This window comes from Papilio machaon, chromosome 7, assembly GCF_912999745.1.
Source record: "Papilio machaon chromosome 7, ilPapMach1.1, whole genome shotgun sequence".
Classification (NCBI taxonomy): Eukaryota; Metazoa; Arthropoda; class Insecta; order Lepidoptera; family Papilionidae; genus Papilio; species Papilio machaon.
The window spans coordinates 6,443,078-6,467,145 of NC_059992.1; the positions used below are offsets into that span (position 1 = coordinate 6,443,078).

The 24,068-nt window shown below is 33.2% G+C and overlaps 3 protein-coding genes across 4 annotated transcripts; 2 read left to right on the forward strand and 1 right to left on the reverse strand.

The window, feature by feature from the left end:
* Window positions 1–538: 538 nt before the first annotated feature.
* On the reverse strand, window positions 539–18,960 carry LOC106715005 (muscle-specific protein 20). The gene is made up of 4 exons (XM_014508183.2): window positions 18,809–18,960; window positions 3,237–3,448; window positions 2,523–2,643; window positions 539–805 (listed from the first exon to the last, which is right to left on the reverse strand). The coding sequence occupies exons 1-4, from the start codon at window positions 18,833–18,835 to the stop codon at window positions 614–616; spliced, it is 552 nt and encodes a 183-aa protein (XP_014363669.1). The 5' UTR covers window positions 18,836–18,960; the 3' UTR covers window positions 539–613.
* LOC106715004 (myophilin) lies at window positions 4,250–10,071 on the forward strand. 2 transcript variants are annotated; one of them, XM_014508181.2, is made up of 4 exons: window positions 4,250–4,417; window positions 8,935–9,134; window positions 9,222–9,342; window positions 9,469–10,071. In XM_014508181.2, exons 1-4 carry the CDS (start codon window positions 4,304–4,306, stop codon window positions 9,649–9,651), a joined length of 618 nt encoding a protein of 205 aa, XP_014363667.2. In that variant the 5' UTR covers window positions 4,250–4,303; the 3' UTR covers window positions 9,652–10,071. The 2 variants fall into 2 exon arrangements, with proteins under 2 accessions (XP_014363667.2, XP_014363668.1); XM_014508182.2 differs by lacking the exon at window positions 4,250–4,417 and adding an exon at window positions 8,394–8,491.
* LOC106715002 (circadian clock-controlled protein daywake) lies at window positions 14,749–18,235 on the forward strand. The gene is made up of 6 exons (XM_014508180.2): window positions 14,749–14,957; window positions 15,889–15,981; window positions 16,812–16,959; window positions 17,113–17,246; window positions 17,334–17,483; window positions 17,969–18,235. The coding sequence occupies exons 1-6, from the start codon at window positions 14,888–14,890 to the stop codon at window positions 18,154–18,156; spliced, it is 783 nt and encodes a 260-aa protein (XP_014363666.1). The 5' UTR covers window positions 14,749–14,887; the 3' UTR covers window positions 18,157–18,235.
* Window positions 18,961–24,068: the final 5,108 nt, after the last annotated feature.

A 24,068-nucleotide genomic window follows, 5' to 3' on the forward strand; every position in this document is an offset into this window, starting at 1 on the left:
TCTGAGTTTCTAGTAAGGAAACGATGGGCATGGCAGGTGGAATTTACAGGGGAGAGAATAGTAAAAGGAAATATTATTTGTAATTTATTACAAATGTTTCATTTATGTTTTTATCTTTTCGATCGAATCTTTTTAAAGTTCGATGGTCACCTTCTTGTAAAAAAATATTTCATGGCTGTAATCGTTAATCGTATCACAGCGAGGTGTCATGAATAAAAGCTTGATCATCAAGATAAAGGCAAAAGGTATAAAAGAAGAATAAACACTGGTTGAAAATAAAATTTTTATTAAAAAATTATTATCAACAGTAAGATTTACATAAATAAAAACTTTTTCTTTGTAGAAAATTGTATTTATTTATATTGACTACTATAGTTTACATCTAAATTTTGAAATAATACTTATTAAAGTTACAATACATCGTAAGCGTTGTAAATTAAATATAATTTTAATTTCAACTATAATTGAAACAGCATCAAAATTTATATTTTATTTCCCAATTGATATTCTAATGATACATATAAATATTCATATATTTAAATACCGATATATTTGATCATCGGAATAAATAACTACAATTATAAATATCTTAGTTCTCTGATATCCTGGTACTTCACTTGCCGAGGATGATTTTTCGGGACGCACCGAAGTTCTGTCCAGACTGGCTGGCCAATTTATTCGTGCCAGCTTGAAGACCTATAACCGCTTGTCCCGCACGAAGAACATCTTCGCTGAATTCGCGACGGTTTTCCTCCGCAGGTCTGGGCCCGAGATAGGGGCCACGCCATTCCGGGTGTTTGTACGCCTTGTGAAATAAAATTGCAACGTTTAATAATGTACTCTAAACAAACACCAGAATGAGGTTGGTACTTTGCGCCATAATTCCCCTTTAGAAATAATCATAAGTAGTTAACCAAGCAATCTATGTATGTGATGATTCAATGTGATTTCAAAAAAAGTCACACTTATTTTGCAAACTTAACTGCCCATAAAGATATCGTTGCAAAGTTTTTAGTAATCTTTTAATTTTGCAACATTGAAATGTGCCGAATTTAATCAATATGTTGGCATTACAAAACATGCCTTCGTATCGAAGTTTACTTTCTGTTATTTTAAAATTAAACATTATTTGAATACCATATTGTTTGATCGGAAAGGGTATTTGGAACGTAACATCTAAACAACGTCTAAATCTAGACGTCCCTTTGTAGATCTTCAATGCTAAGAATGTTTCTAGGGGGACTGTTACAGCGCCTATTTCTGCTAAATTTTACTAGTTCTATCATGCCATGCCAACTACCAAATAAAACAGTTCAATGACTCTTGGAACAATGTGACTTACATCTTTGAACAGAGTAAAAATCTACAGATGAACCATAATTATTGAATACCTGTCCTCGTTTATCTAGTCTATAATATGAATAGAATAATTGACTAACTTGTTATATAAAATAAGTTTTCAGTTGTAGTCACACATTTAAATCGGTATTATTTATTTATTTATTTACTTTTTATAGTTTGTGCTTGCAGTTGTCTAATAATTGTAGAGTCTACGTTAGTTTTTTGAGTTTCCGTAGTCCTCGGAGCTAAAAAAGTTTGTCAATTTAGTGTTGCTTCCACTTCTTCAAAATGATACCTAAATAAAACGTCCTACTTCGCGTACTCTGTGCCCCTTTTATTGAACTTCTAAAAGCATTTGTTTCATCGTGACTATATTTAGAGAACAATGCAAAGGCACAAGAGATATGCCTTTATGGTTGCATTTACATTGTTTGTGTTACATTGTTTGTAAAGTTTGTTAATAAACATAACGTCGTGCGGTCTCGTAATGCACGAGACTATAGTTGACAAATCATAAGCCTATGTACCTAATACCAACATTTCTAATTCTGAGCTAATAAGCTATTAGTAATTTTAAGATTGCTTGTATTAGTCAATTTTCTTAATCTGTTAATAACAATGTCATTTTTACCTGCCAGTATGTAAGGCAATCTAAAAACTATTACGATGTTCAGATCTCTTTTTTATCAAAGACAAGAAAAGGATAAAAATTGTTTAAATAGAAGACAAACAGTGGTAAACGCCAGCAACGCATAGTTGCACGCATAGGCCGGCTCGCCCGGTGCAACACTACGACCACACAGAAGGCAGGCGTGAAGTGAATGCAATTCCGCGTTTCGTTTGATGAGTGTATGTGCAAGAGGTCTAATTTTAGTCCCTTTACCTGTCCTACCCTTCTCTTATATGGAAAAGATGGGAATGTCAAGTGTATTTTACGGAGGATGGGATGCATAGGAAGGACGAGCGTCCCTTCATCCGTCGATAAAAAGTAGGCAACGCATCTGTTGTTAATTGCGGTTTTTATTGGCAACGGTCGCTTTGCTATTTCAGCGAAATCAGGTGGTCGCTTGCTCGTTTGTCACCTTCCAATATATTAAAAAAAAATAAGAGTTTCGACAGCGGAAACCAGAAATAAGACTTATCTTTCCGTCTTTATTACATTTCTTCCGACTTTATCTTACCGTCCTTCCAAGAGCAAAGATAGTTTGTGTGACGAGTGCAATGTTCTTTTGGTCCCAGAGGTCGGTCGATTGGAACAAATCGACGTCAGGCACGCCGTATTTGACGCACGCATTTTGGAACCTACAATAAAAATTCATTTAGTAATTAACAAAAGTTTTTTTTTTAATCCAAATTCTTGACTTGATTCTATATATAGGAAGAAGAATTGTGATGCCATTTATCATCTTATTGATTTCTCGTAGTTTGGCACTTTTATGAGTAGCAGACGGAAGCCTAGCGGAAGTGTAGCTGATTCGACCTTCACATTGCCCTCTGGATAGAAGGCCACTGAGATATCGCTGCTTATAATCTTACTTAAACTATAAAAAATTACATACATAAGAAAATAAAAAAGTTGACCTTACTTCGTTTGCTAATTAATTCATCAGAAAACATTTTAATTTATTCACACACAACGTTTTCTTGTAACATTGATGTGGCTCTATATTTAAGTACTACTGCAATAGACAGATTTTATAAGTTTAATATATCGAATAGAACAAATGCAAAATAAAATGAGTTTACGAGTTCACCTCTTTATGATCGGTCGATAGGTGAAATTTCGTTCACAGCAGATTCTCTTGCGAAATTATGAGCCGCCATAAAGTTTGCATGGCACTTCTCATCGTTTACGGTTACGCTTAAGAATGTAAGAATCATACTGATATACTAACTGATTAATGTTATCCATGTATTTGTAGTCGCCTCCGGAGACGTTGACCTTGGTTATGATACCCGGCTGCAGCCTGTTCATCAGTTTGCAGAGGATAATGCCATCTCGGAGGGCCAGCTCGTAAGGTAGGTCGGCAGGAAACTTCTCTCCGATCACCGCCTCTATCCATCTTTGAGCCTCCTCTTCCTTTTCTGGCTCACGCTTGCCAGCACGCTGGAAAAATGAAATAGATTGTCTTTATCATTTATATCTTAAGTCTATCTCAGGTACTTTTATTTCTTTAAGTTAGCCAGTGGTCTTTAAGGTCTTTAAGTAAGACACTTTTAAGCAGTCTCTTGATGTATATTAAAAAAAAACTTTTTCGGAAAAGAACTGGGAATAAATGTAAAATTACGCATTATTACAAGAATACTAAAGTCAAATAATTTTATACAAATTACTAGCTGTCGCCCGCGACTCCGTCCGCACGGAATTAAAAACAATACTTAATTAGTAGCCTATGTGTTCTTCCAGACTACGTTCTATGTCCATGCTAAATTTCATCCAGATCCGTTGAGTCGTTCCGGAGATACATTCAAAAAAAACATCCATCCATCCATCCATCTAAATATTCGCATATGTTTACGACCTCTAAACTAACGTAGAGTTCACTTTAATATAAATTTTCTTTATATATTTGATTGTATCCTTCGTGAACAAAGGGACCTTGAATAAGATAAGAAATTTTACGGTGGTATAGTCAGTTCCTGATGAAAATCTTATTGCTTATGAGAAGCTTAATAATCATAAAGTATACCCGTTGTGAAGGAAGCAGTCACCTGTGTGTCACATTTATTGTTTAAAATAAAAAGGATCGACGTGTTTTATTCTTTGAATGTAGCATTGTATTAATTAATAAATTCACTTGCATTTTATATGTAAGCAGCAGTGAGTACATAAATAGCTGTAGGTTAACTTATATCTTTATTTAACATGAACTTCGTTGTCGTTTGGTGGCGTTCTTTTGTGATAACGTAGTGAACTGCAATTTTTATCGGATAATGCTTGTACTCGGAATTTTATGTTTATATGCAATCTTTAATACTAATCCGTTTATTTTGTTATTTCTGTTCTTCTATATACCTAAACATTTTTCTATGTTACTATGACGGAAGATATCACGTTAGTTCGGAATTTCAATGTGTAAGTACAAACACGATTTTTATATTTCACAGAGGATTTTTTTTTAATTTTTAGTAGGTACTTCTCTTTGGTGTAGGCCACGTATGTCCTGCCCTGTAATCTATAATAGGGCTTCTTTTGTTTCCCTCCTTTTTCACGCAGTCGCATTAAAAAGGGAGCCTCGGGGTTGTTACATTTTAGAAGGGGGTTCTAATCGTCAAGTAAACCTATCCCGGGAAGACAGCAACATGAAGTGGTCCACGCTGTTGAATTTTTGTGAAGGTACAGAAAGTATTTTCCTGGGATCGTGCAGAAGCTCAGTGCAGAAGGTCCCGGTACGTTCCATTGGATATCCTGGGACTCTCGCAGTCGCACTTGAGGTTGTCTACTGACCAGTTTAGTGACTAGAAATCTCACATAAAAAACCACGCATGTCAGTATATTACATTGATATTGGTATTTTTTTATATAAAATCTAAACCAGCACTTAGGTCATTCCAAATTGACGAAGAATTTAGTATAACCCATCCCCACACGATGTCCAAGTTTTCTGGTTTTGGTTTTACGCGTCCGAGTTTTTGGGAGAAGATTAACTTTATTATAATAACAAATGGCTTAAATATTTCCAAACTATAAAAGTAGTCACATACTTAATAAAAAAACAAAGATTAATGGTCACAACGTGACAATGATACAACATTAGTATCTTTTAGTTATTGAAGTTACCTGACAAGGTTATTGTTTAAGTTGAAGATTATATTTATTTCGTGACATGTCTTAAAACTGAAAAAAAATCAAAGGACCAACAACTCTGAATAAATTTGAATGGCAATAAACCAATAAAACATTTTTGTTTTCTTGCCTTTTTATAAAAATTATTTTCATTGATAATAGCATTCTTCGTTAATGTAATTGACTTAATTGATATAATAATAGCATGTTATTACTGCTCCGAACTGCCATATGTGAATATTAATGAATAAGATGACATTTATAAATTGGTCATAGAGTTTTTGTAAACAATATTTAAGTGATATTATGATATGCTTCCAGTACATTAAGTATATTCATGTATTGATATTCCATGTAAATTTTAACCTCACCCTTGACAATGAGTGTTGAGGCAAAGTTAATTTTTATTAAATCTTGCCATGAAACTCCACCGTCACCGCACTTCTATTTTCAGATATTGCCGTCTTTATTTTTTTAAAGAGAATGTAAGGGATGATGATATTTATAAACCAAGTGCCTTGGCAGTGGAAATCCACTGTTAAAGTTAACCTTCTTGCAAGTAATGTCCAGTTATGGAAATATCGAATCGAAAATAATTGTATATTTATTGAACATTTATTATGATGTTTTAACCATCTTCGTTTTATTGGATTTTGTATACGATGTATGACGAATTTTGGATTATTGGTTATGTGATTTTTGGTGTTGTTTTTCAAAACTCATATGTTTTATTCCATAATCCTTAAAAATCCGTAATTACCAAGCCATTTTTGTCGCCCTTTGACTTGGACAGATATATCATTCGAAAACAAATTAAAATAAATTATTTCTACGCTGAAAGTAGATTTATTCTGAAAATCGTTATAAAATATCCAGTCGGGTATTTTCCAACACGCACGGGGCACGGGTTCCGTTTTCAGTTTGGCGCCATGCCAATCAAGATTGTAATTACACAAGCGTTCGTTCCTTGAGAGCGTCTTACATCATAGGACTTATTTAATACCCATATGTTTACTGTTTACAAAAGCTTTAAGCCATTTTTTTTTTACATCAAGAATGAAAGGTAACGAGTGATGATGATTTAAAATTAATTACAAGTGTCGCTCGACCTTTATTTATTTCTTAACAGAGATGTCGTTTAAGATTAATAAGCAATTATTTGAGTTCATAAAAGTTTTTTTTTATTTAAATAAATATGTATGTATGTTGTTGTTTTAAACAATGAAATTTAAATTTAATTTTATGTGCCCAGAGCATGTAATATTCTGGTATGGTGTGTATAATTACAATGTTTTGTGCACTCGTCTTGTTAAACCTCTTCGGTATTATTTTCAACGTTTAAACCGTCGCATCAGTAATCAAGCGTCCCGGCTGTCGTTGTACGTGTCCCGGATTACGACAAATAAACCTTATTTTTGATTGAAAAGCAATTGCTGTTGTTTAGGACATTTACTTTTAGTACAAAACTTTGAAACTTTCCGGAAATCCTTTTTTTATACATTACTAAATAAAGGTAAATAAAGCAATGCACTTTAGTTGCTATGTTAGTTAGATTTAAAACTATTATTAAATTAAACATTTCCACTATAGTTTTATTAGTTGAAGAACGTAAAATTGGTCGATATCACTACCGATATACCATAAAAAAAATAAACAATACATATTTACTTTCCTTAGAAATTAATAAAAATAGATCTGAAACGAAATAGAGAAATTAAACGTAAATAAAATTTTGGGCCGAGATCCAAAGCAACCGCTATACAATTTATGATAAGCTTTTCAAGTCAGTTTTTACTTCATAAACATTTTAAAAAATGTACCTAATGCACAAATGTTTAGATCATATTTTATATAATTTCACTTCTTATTTTATCTTATTTTATTTCGTCGCTGAGAAATTTTATGAAAAAAGAAATACCTAGAAAGGTGATGGAAAACATCTGCAAAACGCGCACATTCGCTCTAGATATTAAAAATATGCCATAAAAGATATATATGCTTAAATATTTATATCAATTAATTATTCTTTTTCTGTAGATAGTTTAAAAGTAACAAGAAACAATATACGACCGGGTAAATACTTTTCGCCAAAAAGTATTGTAAAAACAAAATTTTCGTAAATTCGCATACTAAAATACATTTAAAAAGACGTTTTATTTTTTGTAATCGACAATAATTCATACGTCTTGTGTTATAACAAGACGTTTACATCGGTCTTTACAGCCGGAAACAGCATCGCTGAATATCGAATCGGAAGACGCACGCAGAGTAAAAATAGCAGTGATAAAATCACTGCGCACTCGCACTGCTGTAACAACATTCTCGAATGTCGGTACATTGAGATTTTTTTTTAAAAGTAAACATTAAAATATATTCATAAATACAGTGTACCAACGGATAATTATATTTTGACAGATAATGTTATTAATATTAATCAAAAGGTCAAGCACTTACCGTGGGTTTCTGTCACCAAAATCTCTGAATAAAATATATTGTCATCCCTGTCATTATCTTTGACAAAAGAGAGATAACATTGTGTTGTAAACGAAGATTTTGATCTCAGAATAACACGGTTAGTAGAGCTTCCGGTCGAATACAATCCACTGGAGCTTTCAAAACGTTTGTATATAAATTTAATAATTTACTGGATACTTACTGGCTACAAGCATTCTCAAGAAAAAAATTTCGTAACTCTTGCATGTAGTCGCCCTCATTTAGCAACTAGGAAATATTTTTAATTGTACGCGTCTTCGTCTGCTACGGCCAAGATGTGACGATTGACAACATATCATCGCGCCAATTTTTGTAGCTCAAGCCTGAAGTCGATGCTCGTTAATTTGATGGCACGACAGGAATTGGCAATCGAATGTGTATTAATCAAGTCATTACAATTGTCATGCTTGTAATAGTGTCAAATAGTTGAATTGATAATTCAACTAATCACAGGGAATATTATTAGTGCAACTCTTTTCGCTTCAAAACTCCTTCGAGCAACGAAAGCGGTGTTTTAGATGATGATAAATCAGTATTCATTATAGATAAGGACTTATAACATGTAACCAGATAATAAAAATCTAAAGTAAAAGTTTTAAAGTTAAAACAAACATTTTCATTATAACTTGCCTCAAAACTAAATAAAACATAAAAATTACGTGATTAGACTGCGTCATTGTTCCATTATGTGACGTGTAAATATTTAATTATGTATGTACATGAAGAGTACATGTATGTATGACGTGACAGCCGCCTCCGCCCAAAGCGCTTTGCTGGGCGGGCGGGAGTCGCAGCAGTCTGCCTAGCGATATCGCCGCGGAAACAGGTCTAATCAGTGCGATCTAAGTCGGATACTCTATCACAATGCCTGTACGTCCAATAATATATATCCTATCTTTATTTGTGCATCTAATTAACTAAGTATTGTTTTCTTAAATATTCTTTGAATTTTTAAATGTTATTCTTCTTCCTTAACTTGAAATTTAAATTTTTATTAACCTTTAAAGTGATAGTGTGGCCTTTATAACAATTGTTTTATTTTCCAAAGTTAACGATACTGTTGTAAGCTTCTGTAATAGATTAATGCGCGGGCGCAGCTGCGTTCATGACCGTCCTTTAATCTCGACAGTGTTCCAGGCGGCGGGATAACGCTCGTATAACATATTATGTTTGGTTTATTTTCGTAGATGATACTGGAATATGCCCGCTTTATCATTAAACGGATACATCTTGGCACTGGAGCGAGGATTTTATGGCGCACGTTCAAAAACATGTTTTATTTGTAATCATTAATGAAAATACCACATTCGCAGGCCAGAAACAAGGACCAAGAACAGGAAGTTTTGACCTGGATCACTCAAGTCTTGGGTGAGCCATTGCCCAACGGCGCGTACGAAGATATACTCAAGGATGGCGTCGTGTTGTGCAAACTCATTAACAAACTCTCCCCGGGATCGGTGAAGAAAATTCAAGAAAGGGGAACCAACTTCCAGCTTATGGAAAACATTCAAAGGTAAAGTTCTTAAAATACCAATTCGAGTGAATGATCGCATCAAAGTTGGTGTATCGCAGAGGATTTATTTTTAAACGTCCATTACAGATTCCAGGCCGCCATTAAGAAGTATGGAGTGCCAGAGGAAGAAATCTTCCAGACTGCTGATCTTTTCGAACGACGCAACATTCCTCAAGTAACCCTTTGCTTATATGCATTGGGTAGAATTGTTAGTATTATTTACTAGTACTAACACAATTTATTGGACTTACAAATTATATGATATATTATGATTAAATCAATTAGATTATACTTTGAGATTATGTGATTTAAACAATGTTATTATAATTTACAGACTCAGAAGCACCCGGAATGGACTGGACCACAACTCGGCCCCAAGATGGCGGACAAGAATGAACGCACATTCACCGAGGAACAACTGAGGGCACACAACGCTGAACTTAACCTCCAAATGGGTTACAACAAGGGCGCCTCGCAGGCCGGTCTGGGTTCATTTGGCAACACTCGCCATATGTAATTACATTAGTCTAAGTGTGGAGAGCAGTGGAATCTTTAAAACATCAACAAAATTTTGACATTTACGTAATGTTTTGGCGGACTTTTTGACAGCTATGAATAAAAGAGCAGGAAATTATTTGTTATGTTTCTAAAGATCGTTTCTATGTTGGGTACATGAGACCAATGCCGATTTATTCGGAAAGTCAGTATTTCTATTTATTTTTTATTTTTATATGCTTGATAAGGTTTTATTTATGTGGAATTGAGAATTTTCTTCAAAATTGTTAACCCTGATGTGATAATGTCAAAATCTGTACGATATGATTTTATTTAATGTAGTAAAATAAAGTTAGCATATAAATCAAATAACAATAATATTGATTTACAGTAAACAATACTAAGGATTTAACTTATTTTTATTAATAAGTAACTGTTAAATTTCGTGCAATAAACCACTTTTTTAACAATATGTTTTATTTGTGCCCAAACTACATACGTACTAAATTAAAAATTGACCCAATAAACCCCAGGAATATGTACACATTTTCTTTTTAAATGTCTTTGAATTTTAATATGGTGTAATTATTTAATTCGGAGCGAACTCCTACATCCATATGCCGCGTCTTTAAAATAATAGGTCTATATTTAACTGCAAGGCTATCTGTTCAATGAACTCTTAATACTAAAAATTACTTAATAGAATTAGGTGGATTTATTGATACTGTCTATCAGTTTTTTTTTTTAAAGAAATGTAAAAAAAAATTTTTTTAATTGATTCTTTGAGGACTAGCGGAAATATATGTTTTATGCTTTTTCTACTCTAAATGACGAAAGCCTAACTATTCCCTTTTTATGATTCTTTCTAGTCATTTTCCGTGATACAGGCTGTCATGAGAAGTAGGCCCAAACATTGGTATCCCTGAGTAGCCAGGTAGGACGACAGGACGATTTTCGAAAAGAGCGCTCTGCTTTGTCACTCAAAACTAAACGAAAACTTTCCAAAGAAACTTCAATCGAAGACGAGACTTTGCCGGTATTTTTTTAAATATTGGGCTAATTTTATATTTTAACACAAGCTATAATATCGCGTATTTTGAGAAGTGATGAAATATGTTATTCTGGAACTCAAATTAATCATGCGATGCTTTTCCTTGGCCTAATTAAAGACGTGGTACGCGTGTACCACCCGAGTGCCAATGCTGGTTTCAGTTCCAAATTATAAAATGTGAATGCAATATTTTTAAGTAACATAAAACCATCGAAAATATCGCCCTATATTTAATTCGAAGTTATATCGAATAATGTGACTACGATATCCTAAATTTAAATAGATATATTTTAAAATGTTTCATTATAATATCTCCAAGGCCATCTTTTACTTTTACTCTTACATAATGTATTTATCAAAACCATGCGATAGGTGGCGTTGTCTTGCGAAACAAGCATATTATTCTGTAATACTTATTTATCATTTGGAATTAAATTTTAACGTTTGTACAAGTTAATAAATGACAATCGAATAGATAATTTCAAAAAACGTTAGAATTTTATATAATTTAACAAATATTGATTTTAAAACTTTGGTCCAAAAACAACAATTTGTTACAAGAAATTCGCCTGCAATATTAATCTTTGTTTTCACATGTGTGTCTGGAAAATATTAAAGATAAATGACTAATCTAAAATTAACGTAAAAGCTAATTTGTCTTGCGAAATTAGAGTCCATTTACAATTATATGTTTAGAACCAGCATTTTCTGACTATGATAAATGTGAGGCTACTTTGATCTTGCGTCGAAGACGCACATTAATTGATACCGTGAAGTGCACGTCAAAAGGTCATTCAACTCTACAACCAACAAGTAATGAGTGTTCTCTCTCAAGTAATGTAATACTTATTGTACCTATATCTGCTCGATAAAACATGGTTCGAATAAAATTTAACTTGGAAGTAATATCTTGGGTTTGTATTATATTATTAAGCAATAGATTTGAGACAACTAACATCTCTTATCAAGGACAATGTAAGACGGTCTGGATAAAATACTTTTATCAAAAAATCTAATTCAAAAAATCCGGTTCAAAAACATTGAGAGATAATTTTAGAATAGAAAAACTAACTACAGAAAGCTTATTTAAACTGCAGAGAAATTTATTCTTTCCAGACATAACATCGTATTGGAGAGATAATAAAATTTGTTTATACTAAAATGTATATTTGTTCAATTTCGGGGAATAGATTACACGTTGGCTTAGCGTGGGCAATGGCGTGGTATTTTTTATGTTCGGTTTGAAAAACTGCCAAACGCGGAGGATGAACTATAATATGTTGTGTTGTCACTGACATAGCCCTTGATTAACGTACTAGTTAATTTTAGACATTACTTATGTTATTGACTGAGTATTCTATTAGTGTAATATTGTTACAGTTGTTGCGAATGTAACAGTAGTGGCATATTTGTTACATTCGCAAATCAGTTTTAGGGGACAGTTGGTAATTAGCTTGACAAATTTGATTGTAATTGCAATAAATTTCCGTTCCTCGAAATTGTGAGCCAATCTTTTTTTCTATTGTTTTTGTTGGTTTATTTATTTAAAATTTGACAGTCTCCTCGGAGAAGATTTTATTATCATTTAAGGAACACATGTAACTAAGCTAATATCCTTCAAGCTCAACTCAGAAGTAAACTGAAGCGCGCAATATCTTACTTTGTAGGAAACGTTGTTGATGTATTGACACACGATTACACCCGTCAGTGACCCTAGCCCCAAGCTAAAGTGCAATATAATGACGCAAATTACAGTGTCTTGCAATTTGTACTTACATGCAATAAATACATAATATTGGTCAAAGGGTTTTTTTACATTATAAGCCGTGAGTTTCTGAGACCAAAGTACTCGTTTAAAATATATTTCTATCTCTGTTTCTGTCAAATGTAATGACAGGGATGACGGTATGTTTTATAGAGATTTCGGTCTCAGAAACCAACAGTTACCCATTTTAAACAAAGTTTTACCTATTCCTTATACAAAATTAACAAACACAGAACGTGTACAAAATATTGCTCTTTACGTTATAGGATTTAATAAATAGATATCGAAGCCTTTAATAATAATTCGGTTCTTTTTTAATCGTATTTATTATCCTAGTGTTTTAATAACATTCAAAGTATTTTTCGTAGATGATGCACAGAGTAGCTACTACAGAACAATTGAAAGCCACTGTTTGTGTTCTATTCCACTAATCCTTTCCCACGTGTCTTGCTTCATAAGAGAAGATCTTGCATTCGCCGCTCATATCTCAAGGCCGGTCGGTTGTTAGCCGTGCATTCGTCTGTGGCAACCCCTCGTCGCGTGGCCCTTACCTAACTATACTAATTGGAACTAACGAATATCGAAACACGATTTTGACACAGATCTGGTGCTCACAGGAAATCAAAACTTAATAGTAAATCTGAATTAATATTTATAATTCAAAACAGTAACTAATCTCGCATTTTGTTGAGAATTATTGGACTATATTTTCTAAAAATGAGTTCTGAAAATTAAAATAATTTATAGAAGATTGGGGAGGATGGAAAGTTTAAGAAATCAAAGAAAGAGAAAAAAATTAATGTGAAATTGATGTGAGATTTGATGGTAAATAGGTAAATTAACAGAAACATAGTTGAGTTGTGCCTAGTAATCACAGTTGACTCAATAGAAACCTTGACTCAGATATAGAAAGGTCCCTTTACATGTATTATGCCAAAATATTACCGCCAATCGATTGACTTAATTAATATTCCAATAGTTGCTCGAATTCTAAATGCATATTATATTTTTTGTTTAACCCAGAATGTTGCAATTATTTCAAACGCTACTAATATTGTTTACAAAACTTTGTTTGGTACACAGTCATTTATTTACAGGGCAGCATTATCGTTGCCTGTTGTACAGTTGCCGTTAAGTTTTATTTTGTATGGAATTTATCAGTATACTAGAAAAAAAAATTGACCAATTTTTAAGGAACGCATAAACGCAAAAATCTGACACGCGAGAGAAGAGCATTAAGCTACTTTTAATTTAAAAAAAATTGTTTGATTATAAATAATGGTCGAATTTCGACTGATAGAGAAGCATGCACTTTCCCCACTATAAAACATTGTTTCTAAGTAAAGTACCATCATATTACTGTTACAACATCATGCGACGGTAAGTAACGGTACGGAACGAACGTAACACATATAACATTAATTAGGTCTCGATTACGATGCGAATTATTTGACTAGTTAAACTCGTTTTTCAGGAACTAGAACTAGGCTAGGACACTAACTGCAAATGATTTCAATAAACTGTTAGCATCATTTTGAGTTTATGTATGGATATTTTCTTTTTTTAGTATTCTTTGTATTTTTATAATTATTTTAGGATATATCGTTTTGAAAAGTATTTTTACTAACATAACAATTTTTGGAAATACAATTGTATAATAGTCAATGGCTGCAATAAAGGTAAATCTTTGCCTTTTTGTCGGAAACATCGCAAAATGTCATATCTATTTTCTTAATATATATAACTTATAATTCGATGAGATTAAATATTAGTAAGAACTAATTCCAGATGACTGGAATCTGTGCTTTATGACAATTAAAATTAAATGTTTACAATATAACAAAAGTATTAACTCTCAACAAATCTTTCTAGAGGACTATGAGGCAATATTTCGAATGACTTATTGTTACTCCCACTCAAATGCATTCTGCAGCTGCTTTAATGTACTGCTCATTGCTTTGTATATATAATTACAAATGACCTTACACAAATGTATATTTTATTTTTGACGTTTCTATTACCTATTTTGTTTATAGCTTTTTACTATGCCAACAAAATTATATTTCAGAGTTGTTACTCTAAGAGCTAATTTTGTTGAAAAATTGTTTACCTCAAGAAGATCAATGTCAAAGTGTGTATTTCAAACATTATTCTGGGCAAAAAACTACGAGTATCTATGATTTACACTAAAACAGTATCAAAGCGTTTAATTTCATCAGGCGTGAAGTCATTTGCTTATTGACCAATTTACGATAAATGTGTAAGGAAAATTTTATTTACATAGCTGCCAATTATTTGGAGAGCCCCCACCTTCGTGAGAGGTGGTGTTGCGGCATCAGGGCAGCATAGCGGGGACCGAGTCGCTGCACGTCGAACAGCCCGCTCATGGCTGAGCAGCCAACCTGACGGGGTTCTAGTCGCGTGTTACACAGTTCGCACAAAATGCCTTACAAATTGTTTATAGTGACTTTGGTGCTACACTACACGGCTGCCGAACACTACAAGATTAAGCGTGAGTATTCTTGGACACTATTGCAACGCGGGATTGTGAAGTTTGACCCACATTGGGACCACGATGATAAACAAACGAGACTCGGTCAAGCCGCACCGATTTCTTAACAGAACTTTTATATAATATCTTATGGTCTTTGTTTATATTGCTTTTATTACATTACTTTGCGACACATTAATTTGGAAATTGCAAAATAAACCCAATAAATTATGAAAATGATTGATGTTAAATGTGTGTAACAACATTAATTACGTTGACTACGTACCCCAGGGGTAGTTAGAATAAGTCATTAAAAGAATACTGAGAAGTATCAAATAAAGTGGAAATCGCAAGTGTCAAAACGGAAGAGAGTCGATTTTGACGACCCTTTAATAGGTTTCTAACACTATGCACCTTAGTCTATTTTAAAAGTACGCTATTCCATCTTCTATTTGGTTAATTGTCGAGGTGTGAATAAAAAATACAATAAAGTCCAATAATTGCTTATTTTATGAACATTTTGCAATATACCTATATCACCACTTACTTAAATATAAAATATATACAAATATAAATGCGAAGGTTAAGATGGATGGATGTTTGTTTGAAAGTATCTCCGGAACGGCTCAATGGATCTTGATGAAATTTGGCAAAGATGAAGAACTCTAGTCTGGAACAACACACAGGCTAATTGTAAAGTTTTATAAAATTATTAATGCCGAAAGGACGGAGTCGCAGGCAAAAGCTATCATATATAAAACTACTGATAATATTGAACAGGAATATACATATCTGATCATTCCATTAACAACTTGTGTTGTCTTTTATTTCTTTGTCTTTGTCAAAAGGTATAGAATACGAATTACATCACAACAAAGATTTATTCTCCCCTTCCTCCCTCCTCTTGTATTCTTATTACCTGGCTGTAACATTCGATTGTATATTATTTCAGCTGATTTCGTAAAGACATGTTTCAAAAGCGACCCAGAATTCGACGACTGTTCGAAACAAGCGGTACAACAACTGTTCAACGCTTTGGGACCCGGTAAATAATTTTATTTTATGTTTTTTTTCTTATAATGCATAGGCATGCATAGGGTGGCGCCCTCTGGGTCTCTTCTGCCTCGTTTGCACCCGTAATGTTGAGTTTTCCTAGGTTTCAGGGGATCGACTTGCGATGTGACCGAAAAGGCTTTTAGTTACTTTGAGCTCCTCTACTATCGAGACGTTTATCGTAGATACCTTAACCCTTAATAATTACTAGGGTAAAAATAATATTGCAACTCCAATTATTTCTAATTGCTTGGATATAAGTGTTCAAACATTTAGTTATTATTAGTATAGTATAGACAATGTAATATGTTGATATTGAGACAGTACAGGGTAATAGGATTGCTATTTTTTACATTGGCAGTTTTAAATTGCCTACTTGAGATGTCTTTGTTTACATCGTGAAGAGTAACCTATTTAAAAGACGTCACACACTCTATATGCCTTTGATCACATAAATTGTATTCATTAAGAAAATAAACAATAAAACATTCCAAGTTGAACCAATAGCACTGTTACGATACCCTGCCTCCGATTATGGATATTGCGTTATTATACAGTTAGATGGTGTTGCACAGATTGCTAAGAATGATAGTGGGTTGGTAGGTTCACGAGCCACTAGGCTAGTCACATAGCCTCAATTACGAAACATGTATAGGTGCATAACTTGCGGAAAGCGAAAGCGCTGTTTCTTCATCATGTTTACACGACTCCGCAAGAGCAACTTTACATTTTATAAATTTTTCTGCGGAAAAGCACTTTAAATCCTTTGCAAAAACTCATACGTGATATTGTAAATATTCAATTGTTGATTATGTGTTCCAGGTTTACCTGAAATAGGCATGGTGCCACTAGATCCTTTGAAGATTCCTAAAATAAGAATCTTGCAAGGAGATGGCCCGGTGAACGTAAATGCGGCACTAGATGACGTCATAGTATCAGGGTTCGGAGATACTGAAGTTTTGTTGAGCCAGTAAGTTTAAACCACTAGTCATTTATGCTATCCTAGTACAAAGAGCAACTGTTTGATCGACGAAGTTGAACAACTGACGATTGACGGATATCGAAGATTAGATGATCCCTCCTCCCTAATAATGCGTTCGTAACATCTCCAATTATTTTTCAGGGTGGATGGCAAAAGTTACAGCTTTTACACAAAGGTCCGAGTGCCAAAAATAAGGATAGAGGGAACGTACGACTTAAAAGGGAAAATATTGTTAATTCCACTAGTCGGTAGGGGACTCTGTTGGTTTGAACCCAGTAAGTTCTGTTTAGATCATTTAAGCTGTTTTTTTTTTAAATTTTGGTGTAAGTGACGGTGTTCAATTAATTTAAATTTATTTTCAGCAAATATGACTATTGATATTGTGAGTGACGTAAAGTTGTATGATAAAGATGGATTTGTATTTTTCAATGTCACCGGAGCACATGTAAAATATACAATTGGTGGATTGAAATTAAGAATGAACAATCTATTTGACGGAATTTCATCTCTTGGTAAGTTTAAAAAGTTTACTGGTTTCTGACGCCATCTATGAGCCATAAAGGACAATATTTGGACTGTGTGTTCGGATTCGATATTTTTGTCTCTCACTTGCAGATGGCGGTAGTTTAGTTACGTTCTCACCCATTCGCCACTCGTTTATGTAGTCCTAGTACCTCAAATTTACAGTTTGCAACGTTTTATCTTCCCGCGGAGGGATTTTGTTAAAATTAAATAACATTTTAAAATTCGCACTTAAAAATATGTCGTCATTGTTATGAAATTACGATATGATTGATACGCAGAGGATTTTTCAGTGTTCTTTTCGATTGTCTTTTTTTATAAAGTTAATTTTTGTTAAGAAGTCTTTTAGACATTTAAATGTGTGATACATTAAAGAAAACTAACTTCGATTGCTGCACGAGTTGTTATTGTTTTAAGTTTATTTTTTAAATCATAGTTTTTTTATTTTAAAACGTGTTTAATATCAATATTTCAGAGGACAGCACAAACTCGTACCTAAACGCTAATTGGAGACCTGTATCGGAATCTTTACGACCAATCCTGTCAAAAACAATCGAAGATATTTTATTGGGTTTCTTGCAACAACTATTTCACAATTTACCTGCGAATTTCATGATCGGAGATATCAAAAATAATATTAAGAAATCTGATAAAAAAGTCTGATTGCAGTAGATTTTTTAGAATTGTATTAAAGTAGATTTAGTTGTATGTCTTCACACTATCACTTTTTTCTGTGCAATACAATAAAAACAATTAGAGCACGTTTGTGTTCAAATTAAACAAACTAATTAATTTATAGCAGTATTCAAAGTGATTTAATGTTTGTGCTAAGACTAGATAAAATATTGTACTGATAACATAGGTGTAAATTTGTAAATAAAGTTTTTAAAACTATGACTTTTTTATTTTTCAATAGAACGAAAATTAATTTTGTTAATGTTAATTTTTCATAAAAGCCTTTATTTTATGTGACTTTCTTACAATTTACTAAATATGTGATATAACTTTGTAAAAAAATTGCTAGTCGTAAAACACCTGAAATTCAGGTAAACATTTCAAGGCCACGTAGTAAAATTAGTCATCGGTAAGCATTGCACACACGTACGAATATCCAATAACGACGTCTATAAATACACATTTATTCACCGTTATACATATTATAAAATATATATATTTTAAGGGTAATTGAAATACTCGTGATTCATCGTCCTTGTAAGAAAATGTGACTAAAACAATACGACAATTAAAAGAGAATTTTTAGAAATGTTTAATTTATACATTATGTATTGGAATTGGTTATTGTTTATTAATTTACCTGCCAAAGAGGACGACCGCCAGGCATTTTTCTACGGCAAATTCTTTGGTCACTGCACAGAGATCAAAAAATCACTATTCACTAGCGTGAGTTTGGCACGTCCACCACTAGATGGCTCTCTTTCAAATGTTGAGAAGAAAATAAGCGTTGCTGACTCAAATAACGTGTTTTATACGATGCCAGAGAGCTTTGGGTGTAAATATCGGCGCGAACGGACACGAGGCAGAAACCATCGACCAAAATAATCCCCATACGTGGCCAGTACCGATTATTGAGATATTTTTACCATCGAGAATTACTAATTCGTTGTTTACTTTTGGAGTTAGGTTCAACGCGAGTTTAACTTAAAACATTTTACGAAGCGAGTTTACGAGTATTGCTTTAAAAATAACATTGCTGTTGTTAGAATCCGTTAATATTTATTTTAATTCTTCAGAAATAAACTAAGAATTTCTCTAAATGTGCACTTGCCATTGGTTAGAAGCTATACTGTTGTAAAAAAATGTTTCAGCTCAAATTTTAATTAATGAGATGACCTTATTTTATTTTTGTCTTCACATAATTTCCATAATAATCATGTGGCATGCACATAACATAACATGTTAACATGAGACTGCTAATGAGTCACGAGTCATCTAAGTGCACAAAAACGAAGAAAAACGCAAGAGAAGAAGCGTTAAGTCAAATCGTCCAGAATTAGATTTCCAGATTTATGGCATCTATTGCGTAGTCACCAATTGTTTCTTTTTATTTGGACGAAAAAGAGGCAAAGACAATCTAGTAATTAAAATAAGAGCGGCAACGAAATAATAATCTAAGATGCTTAACAATCAATTCCCCTGCCTCTAATGAAGAGCAAATTACAAATATAGAATAATGAATTGTTCTTAGCTTTACATGAATTTATAGTCTAGTGTACTTTGAGGCTTTATTGTAAATCCTATTTGCTAACGTAGGTAAACAAACGATGTATCCTTCTCAAACATAAGTTTAAAAAATAGTAATACATTAAAATGTTTAAAGATTGGTATTTAGTAAAACGTTACGATAGTTTATAAAAATCTAAGAAAATAATAACAAAGGAATATGAAGAATGAAGGATAAAGTCACATATACTTGACCAAAAACATAATAAAATCTAGATAAATCTAACTGAATCATATCAGAGCAAATAGAATAGAACGTTCAACAGATAATATACGTGTACCACCGACCAAAGTAACTCAATTAATTACGTAGCGTGGAGGCGGATCGATATTTTCACACGTCAATACTGTAATGACATGTGTGCCATTGTATTCATAATGCATTTGTCTTTGTGTGCATACACTGCATCTGCATCACACCACTCTTGAATTCTGTATTCCTTGTCCAACAAGTTCCTGGTAAGACTGATCGTAGGAGGAAGAATGTTTCGTTTTTTTCATATTCATCATCTGCTTTTCTTTAAAAAATGATATGATAAAAATATTTACAAACTGAATAAATGTAAAGCAATTATTAGTATGCTTTTTCTATTAAAATTGTAATTATTTTATTAATTCATCATTTTTATTATATGTAATACTGTTGCATAAGACAGGATTACAAATCCTTTAAAAATATTTCATATCATTCTTAAAGAAATATTGTGCAATGCAAAAATAAATCTAATCGTATTGTTTTTATGCAAAGGCTAATTTTAAAACAAAAGTACAGATTGGTCGAACCCATGAAACAGGGGATTTTTGAAATCAAAAATCGAATTACCACTATAAATAAATATGAAGACATTATTTTGTGTTGAAGCAGTATTTAATTTAACATTGCAATATTATGAAGGTTAAATAAGAAGGCCGATGACCGAAAGATGAAATGACCCAGAGAAGGGTGCCCGAAGGGGATAGGGCCCCTTTGGTGGCGCTTGTGAAAGGAACGATCACCAGGGCAACATGAATGCGAGGAGATAAAGGTGCATACATGCACTTTGCACCGAATGCGGGTGACGTCACTCGAGCCAATATTGCATTGTTTGCGTTGCACTTTCGTGTTATTAGCTTGTAGTTTATTTATATTCTACTCGATGTGTTATGCGACTGCATTTACTTACAGTTTTTATTTGTATTTATTTTATATAAATTTCGATGTTAAAGTGCCAGCCACATATGATTTCTTTACCTGTTTCGGTATTAAAATTATAATACTTAAATTAATATAATAAAGCGGATTAAGTAATTGTTCAGATAGGGGATATTCAACATATACGGTCGTACGGTATCATTGTTGAGACCAGTAAACCTAATAAAAGACAAAAGCAGAGATTAGATAGAAATATAAGTTATAATGTTGTACGTATACCCAATTTATTCGTTCTCTTTTTTGTGTTTTAACGAGAATTATTTTGATGTTCCTGTAATTTTGTCCAGTGTCCAATCAACTGGACCAAACCAAACCAGTAAGTAAACTGTGAATATGATTTTTTTAATCCAGCTCAATTAATCCCTTTGAACTAATAATTATATCTAAAGTCTATGTAGGACCTGTACTGTATAGTATGGTATTATCTGTGGTAGAACCATTTTTCAACTTAGATTATTTGGCCAATAAGCGTATTTTACTGATTTTCTAAATTAATTTCTAAAATATATCCCAGAGTCTTTTATCTTCGAGTGGTAAAATGAAATTGTGATATAACAAAAAAATAAAAAACCGTATGTACAGTTTACACCACGGTTTAACTATTTTTTTGTTCAACTATAAAAAAATAAGAATACTGCCTTGAGTTCATTGATTTATACGTGGAAAATAATTTTCCTTTGTCTATCTTTCCAGAACGTTCCGTTGGCTAGATATCAAAAATAGGTCGTACGTACTTGATGAGCGGTTCAAGGTATCGGGGGTACAAAAATAGCTTCATGAGTGCGAAGCTCGGAATAGTTTTGCCGTTAGCTGTCGTCTGAAATGATCTCATTCGTCCGTCGACACAGCCTACATCTCACAAAATGTTGTAAATTTAGTTCGTTAAAATTTAAGGATATTAGAAATAGAAATAATTTAAATGACACTACCGAAATCGAACTTCTAAAAAAATCAAACAAAATGTCCATCAGTGCACGTCCATCATTAAAAACACAATTTGAATGCATTTAACAGGGAAGTTCCACTCATTGTACGGCACTGTACGTTTATAATAAGATCTATTTTTGTCTCTGATTTTTTTAAGCGAATAAGTGGGATATATGAAATTATTTATGTGTACTTATTAGTTACATAATTGAAATAAAATTATTCATAAATTTAATTATCCGAGTTACCCTACGTAGTGTATATCTAAATGGAGTTGTTGACGTTTTTAGTTCTTAAATAAACCTAGAATTTCCGTTTCAGTTTGATGCCCAACTATTTTGAATAAGATTTTATAAAATATATAATCTCTGTAATGCCACTCTGGTGGGTTTTCAAGAATTTGACATTTTAGTAATGACAAAAATGATTGTGGCGCTGGAATTGGCTATTTTCACAATAAAAACAGATAGAGAATTTTAAAAATTTGGGAAATTCGATAAAAAAAATAAAAAAAATTATGAAGGATGACTATAAAAAAATTACAATGACGAAGACGATGAGTCCGTTCTATTTAAATCTAGCCACGTATTGCGAAATACGGTAACGGCGTTACTATGTAACGAGAGATAGACGCTCGAACGACGTTAAAAATAGAGTCGAAGTAACGGCGAGAATCTCTCAGCATCGGAATGTATGCGCAGAATGGCGGCGTCCTAGAATGAGTAGCGGAACGCTTGGAACGTGGGCGTCCGCTGTTGGAGAATCTGGAGCAGGCAGTTACGATCGCCATGTACTAGGAAAGCATGAATAGCCACGAGTAATATTGTAATCTACGAATGCTTAATCGTGCCATCTGTTGGTATAAAGTGGAAGTCTTTGATGCAAAAATACAACAAACTTTGCTACTTCACACGAGATGTCGCGATTAATAGCAAATTGGAAAGTGTTACTATAAAATTTATACGAGCACTGCGTAGGTATATTTATAGTGTACTAGTTCTCAAAATGGTAATATTTTATATTATATATATCTCTTTCCTTGATCATGTTTTTGAGTTTATTACTTACCCAACATTTAGTATCTCTATCTCTATGACTAACTACTACGTACGTATATTTCGTGTAGGGCATCGTACAATCTAATAGGGCATTTAATAAACATTATTATATTAAAATCAGTATTTTGTAGTCGCTCTCTAACCAAACGATTGTCGAGCACACGGCGTCGTACTGGTCGCAATACTGGGAACGCGCGAACCGCGGCCGACCGCCGTGTGCGACGTGATGGCTACTGATTGAACGGTGAGCGCGACGTCGATGTTCCTGCAACGACACGATTTACACTTGACGGTGCACTTTATTGCACAACGGCAGTGCCGTCTTTAAGGCAGGGCCCGAGGCCCCGAGGTAGGCAGGGGCCCCACAATTCTGAAAATTTTCGATATACAACAACAAATTTTATAACATAGTAAGAAAAATATCAAATCACACACTTGGTAAAATAGAAACAAGATTTAGAAAATTTGTTTAAAAATTTATTTTTGCACTAAAATAACAGTAATTATATACAGCTTAAAAAACTTTTTTTCCCGATTTCTTCGCAGCAAAATTAGATATGAGTTCATCAAAATCAATCGATTTTAATAAGTCCGATTCTATACTCATTAAACTTAGATGATTCAATCGTGACTGTGACATTGTGCTTCGATGATCGGATTTTATCAACTTTTATCTAGAAAATGATCGTTCACCAGCAAAATTTATTTATTGAACTCTCATATGTGGGGTGTTAAGAGACGGGGTTACGATTTAGCCTATTGCGTTATTGTAAACTGAAAAATGATAAAGTTAAAATTTAAGGATTTTCCATCCCTTACATAGGCCCCAGCCAGTACCTTGGCCCATAGCCTCGTTGATCCTAAAGACGGCACTGCACAACGGCCGAAACGATATAATTATCCGATATTTATTGTTGCATTAGGTACTGCCGAGTTGATTGACTTACATTCGGCCCTTACTAACGAATTGTTTCTTTTAAATCCAATAGTCACTACTCTAAAATATTGGTTTTAAAATTTCGTTCTTATTAGCAACAACTCTCTAATGTGGTTGCTCGATTACTTACTACATCGTGCTTTTGAATTCATTAAGTTTGTAATGTCAAATACCAAGGTAAAACATTTTCCAGGGTAAAGTAAACAACTTGTAAGTCTAT

What these genes read in the sequence shown, in the direction of transcription:
- LOC106715004 (XM_014508181.2), top strand. Translation starts at nt 4,304, where the DNA reads ATGCAATCTTTAATACTAATCCGTTTATTTTGTTATTTCTGTTCTTCT. An exon ending in TTAGTTCGGAATTTCAATGT is followed by an intron (nt 4,418 to 8,934) that starts GTAAGTACAAAC and finishes CCACATTCGCAG; the next exon opens with GCCAGAAACAAGGACCAAGA. An exon ending in TATATGCATTGGGTAGAATT is followed by an intron (nt 9,343 to 9,468) that starts GTTAGTATTATT and finishes TATAATTTACAG; the next exon opens with ACTCAGAAGCACCCGGAATG.
- LOC106715002 (XM_014508180.2), top strand. Translation starts at nt 14,888, where the DNA reads ATGCCTTACAAATTGTTTATAGTGACTTTGGTGCTACACTACACGGCT. An exon ending in ACTCTGTTGGTTTGAACCCA is followed by an intron (nt 17,247 to 17,333) that starts GTAAGTTCTGTT and finishes ATTTATTTTCAG; the next exon opens with CAAATATGACTATTGATATT. An exon ending in TGACGGAATTTCATCTCTTG is followed by an intron (nt 17,484 to 17,968) that starts GTAAGTTTAAAA and finishes TCAATATTTCAG; the next exon opens with AGGACAGCACAAACTCGTAC.
- LOC106715005 (XM_014508183.2), bottom strand. Translation starts at nt 18,835, where the DNA reads ATGCCTGGCGGTCGTCCTCTTTGGCAG. An exon ending in TACATGGATAACATTAATCA is followed by an intron (nt 2,644 to 3,236) that starts GTTAGTATATCA and finishes TTTTTATTGTAG; the next exon opens with GTTCCAAAATGCGTGCGTCA. An exon ending in TCTTTGCTCTTGGAAGGACG is followed by an intron (nt 806 to 2,522) that starts GTAAGATAAAGT and finishes TTATTTCACAAG; the next exon opens with GCGTACAAACACCCGGAATG.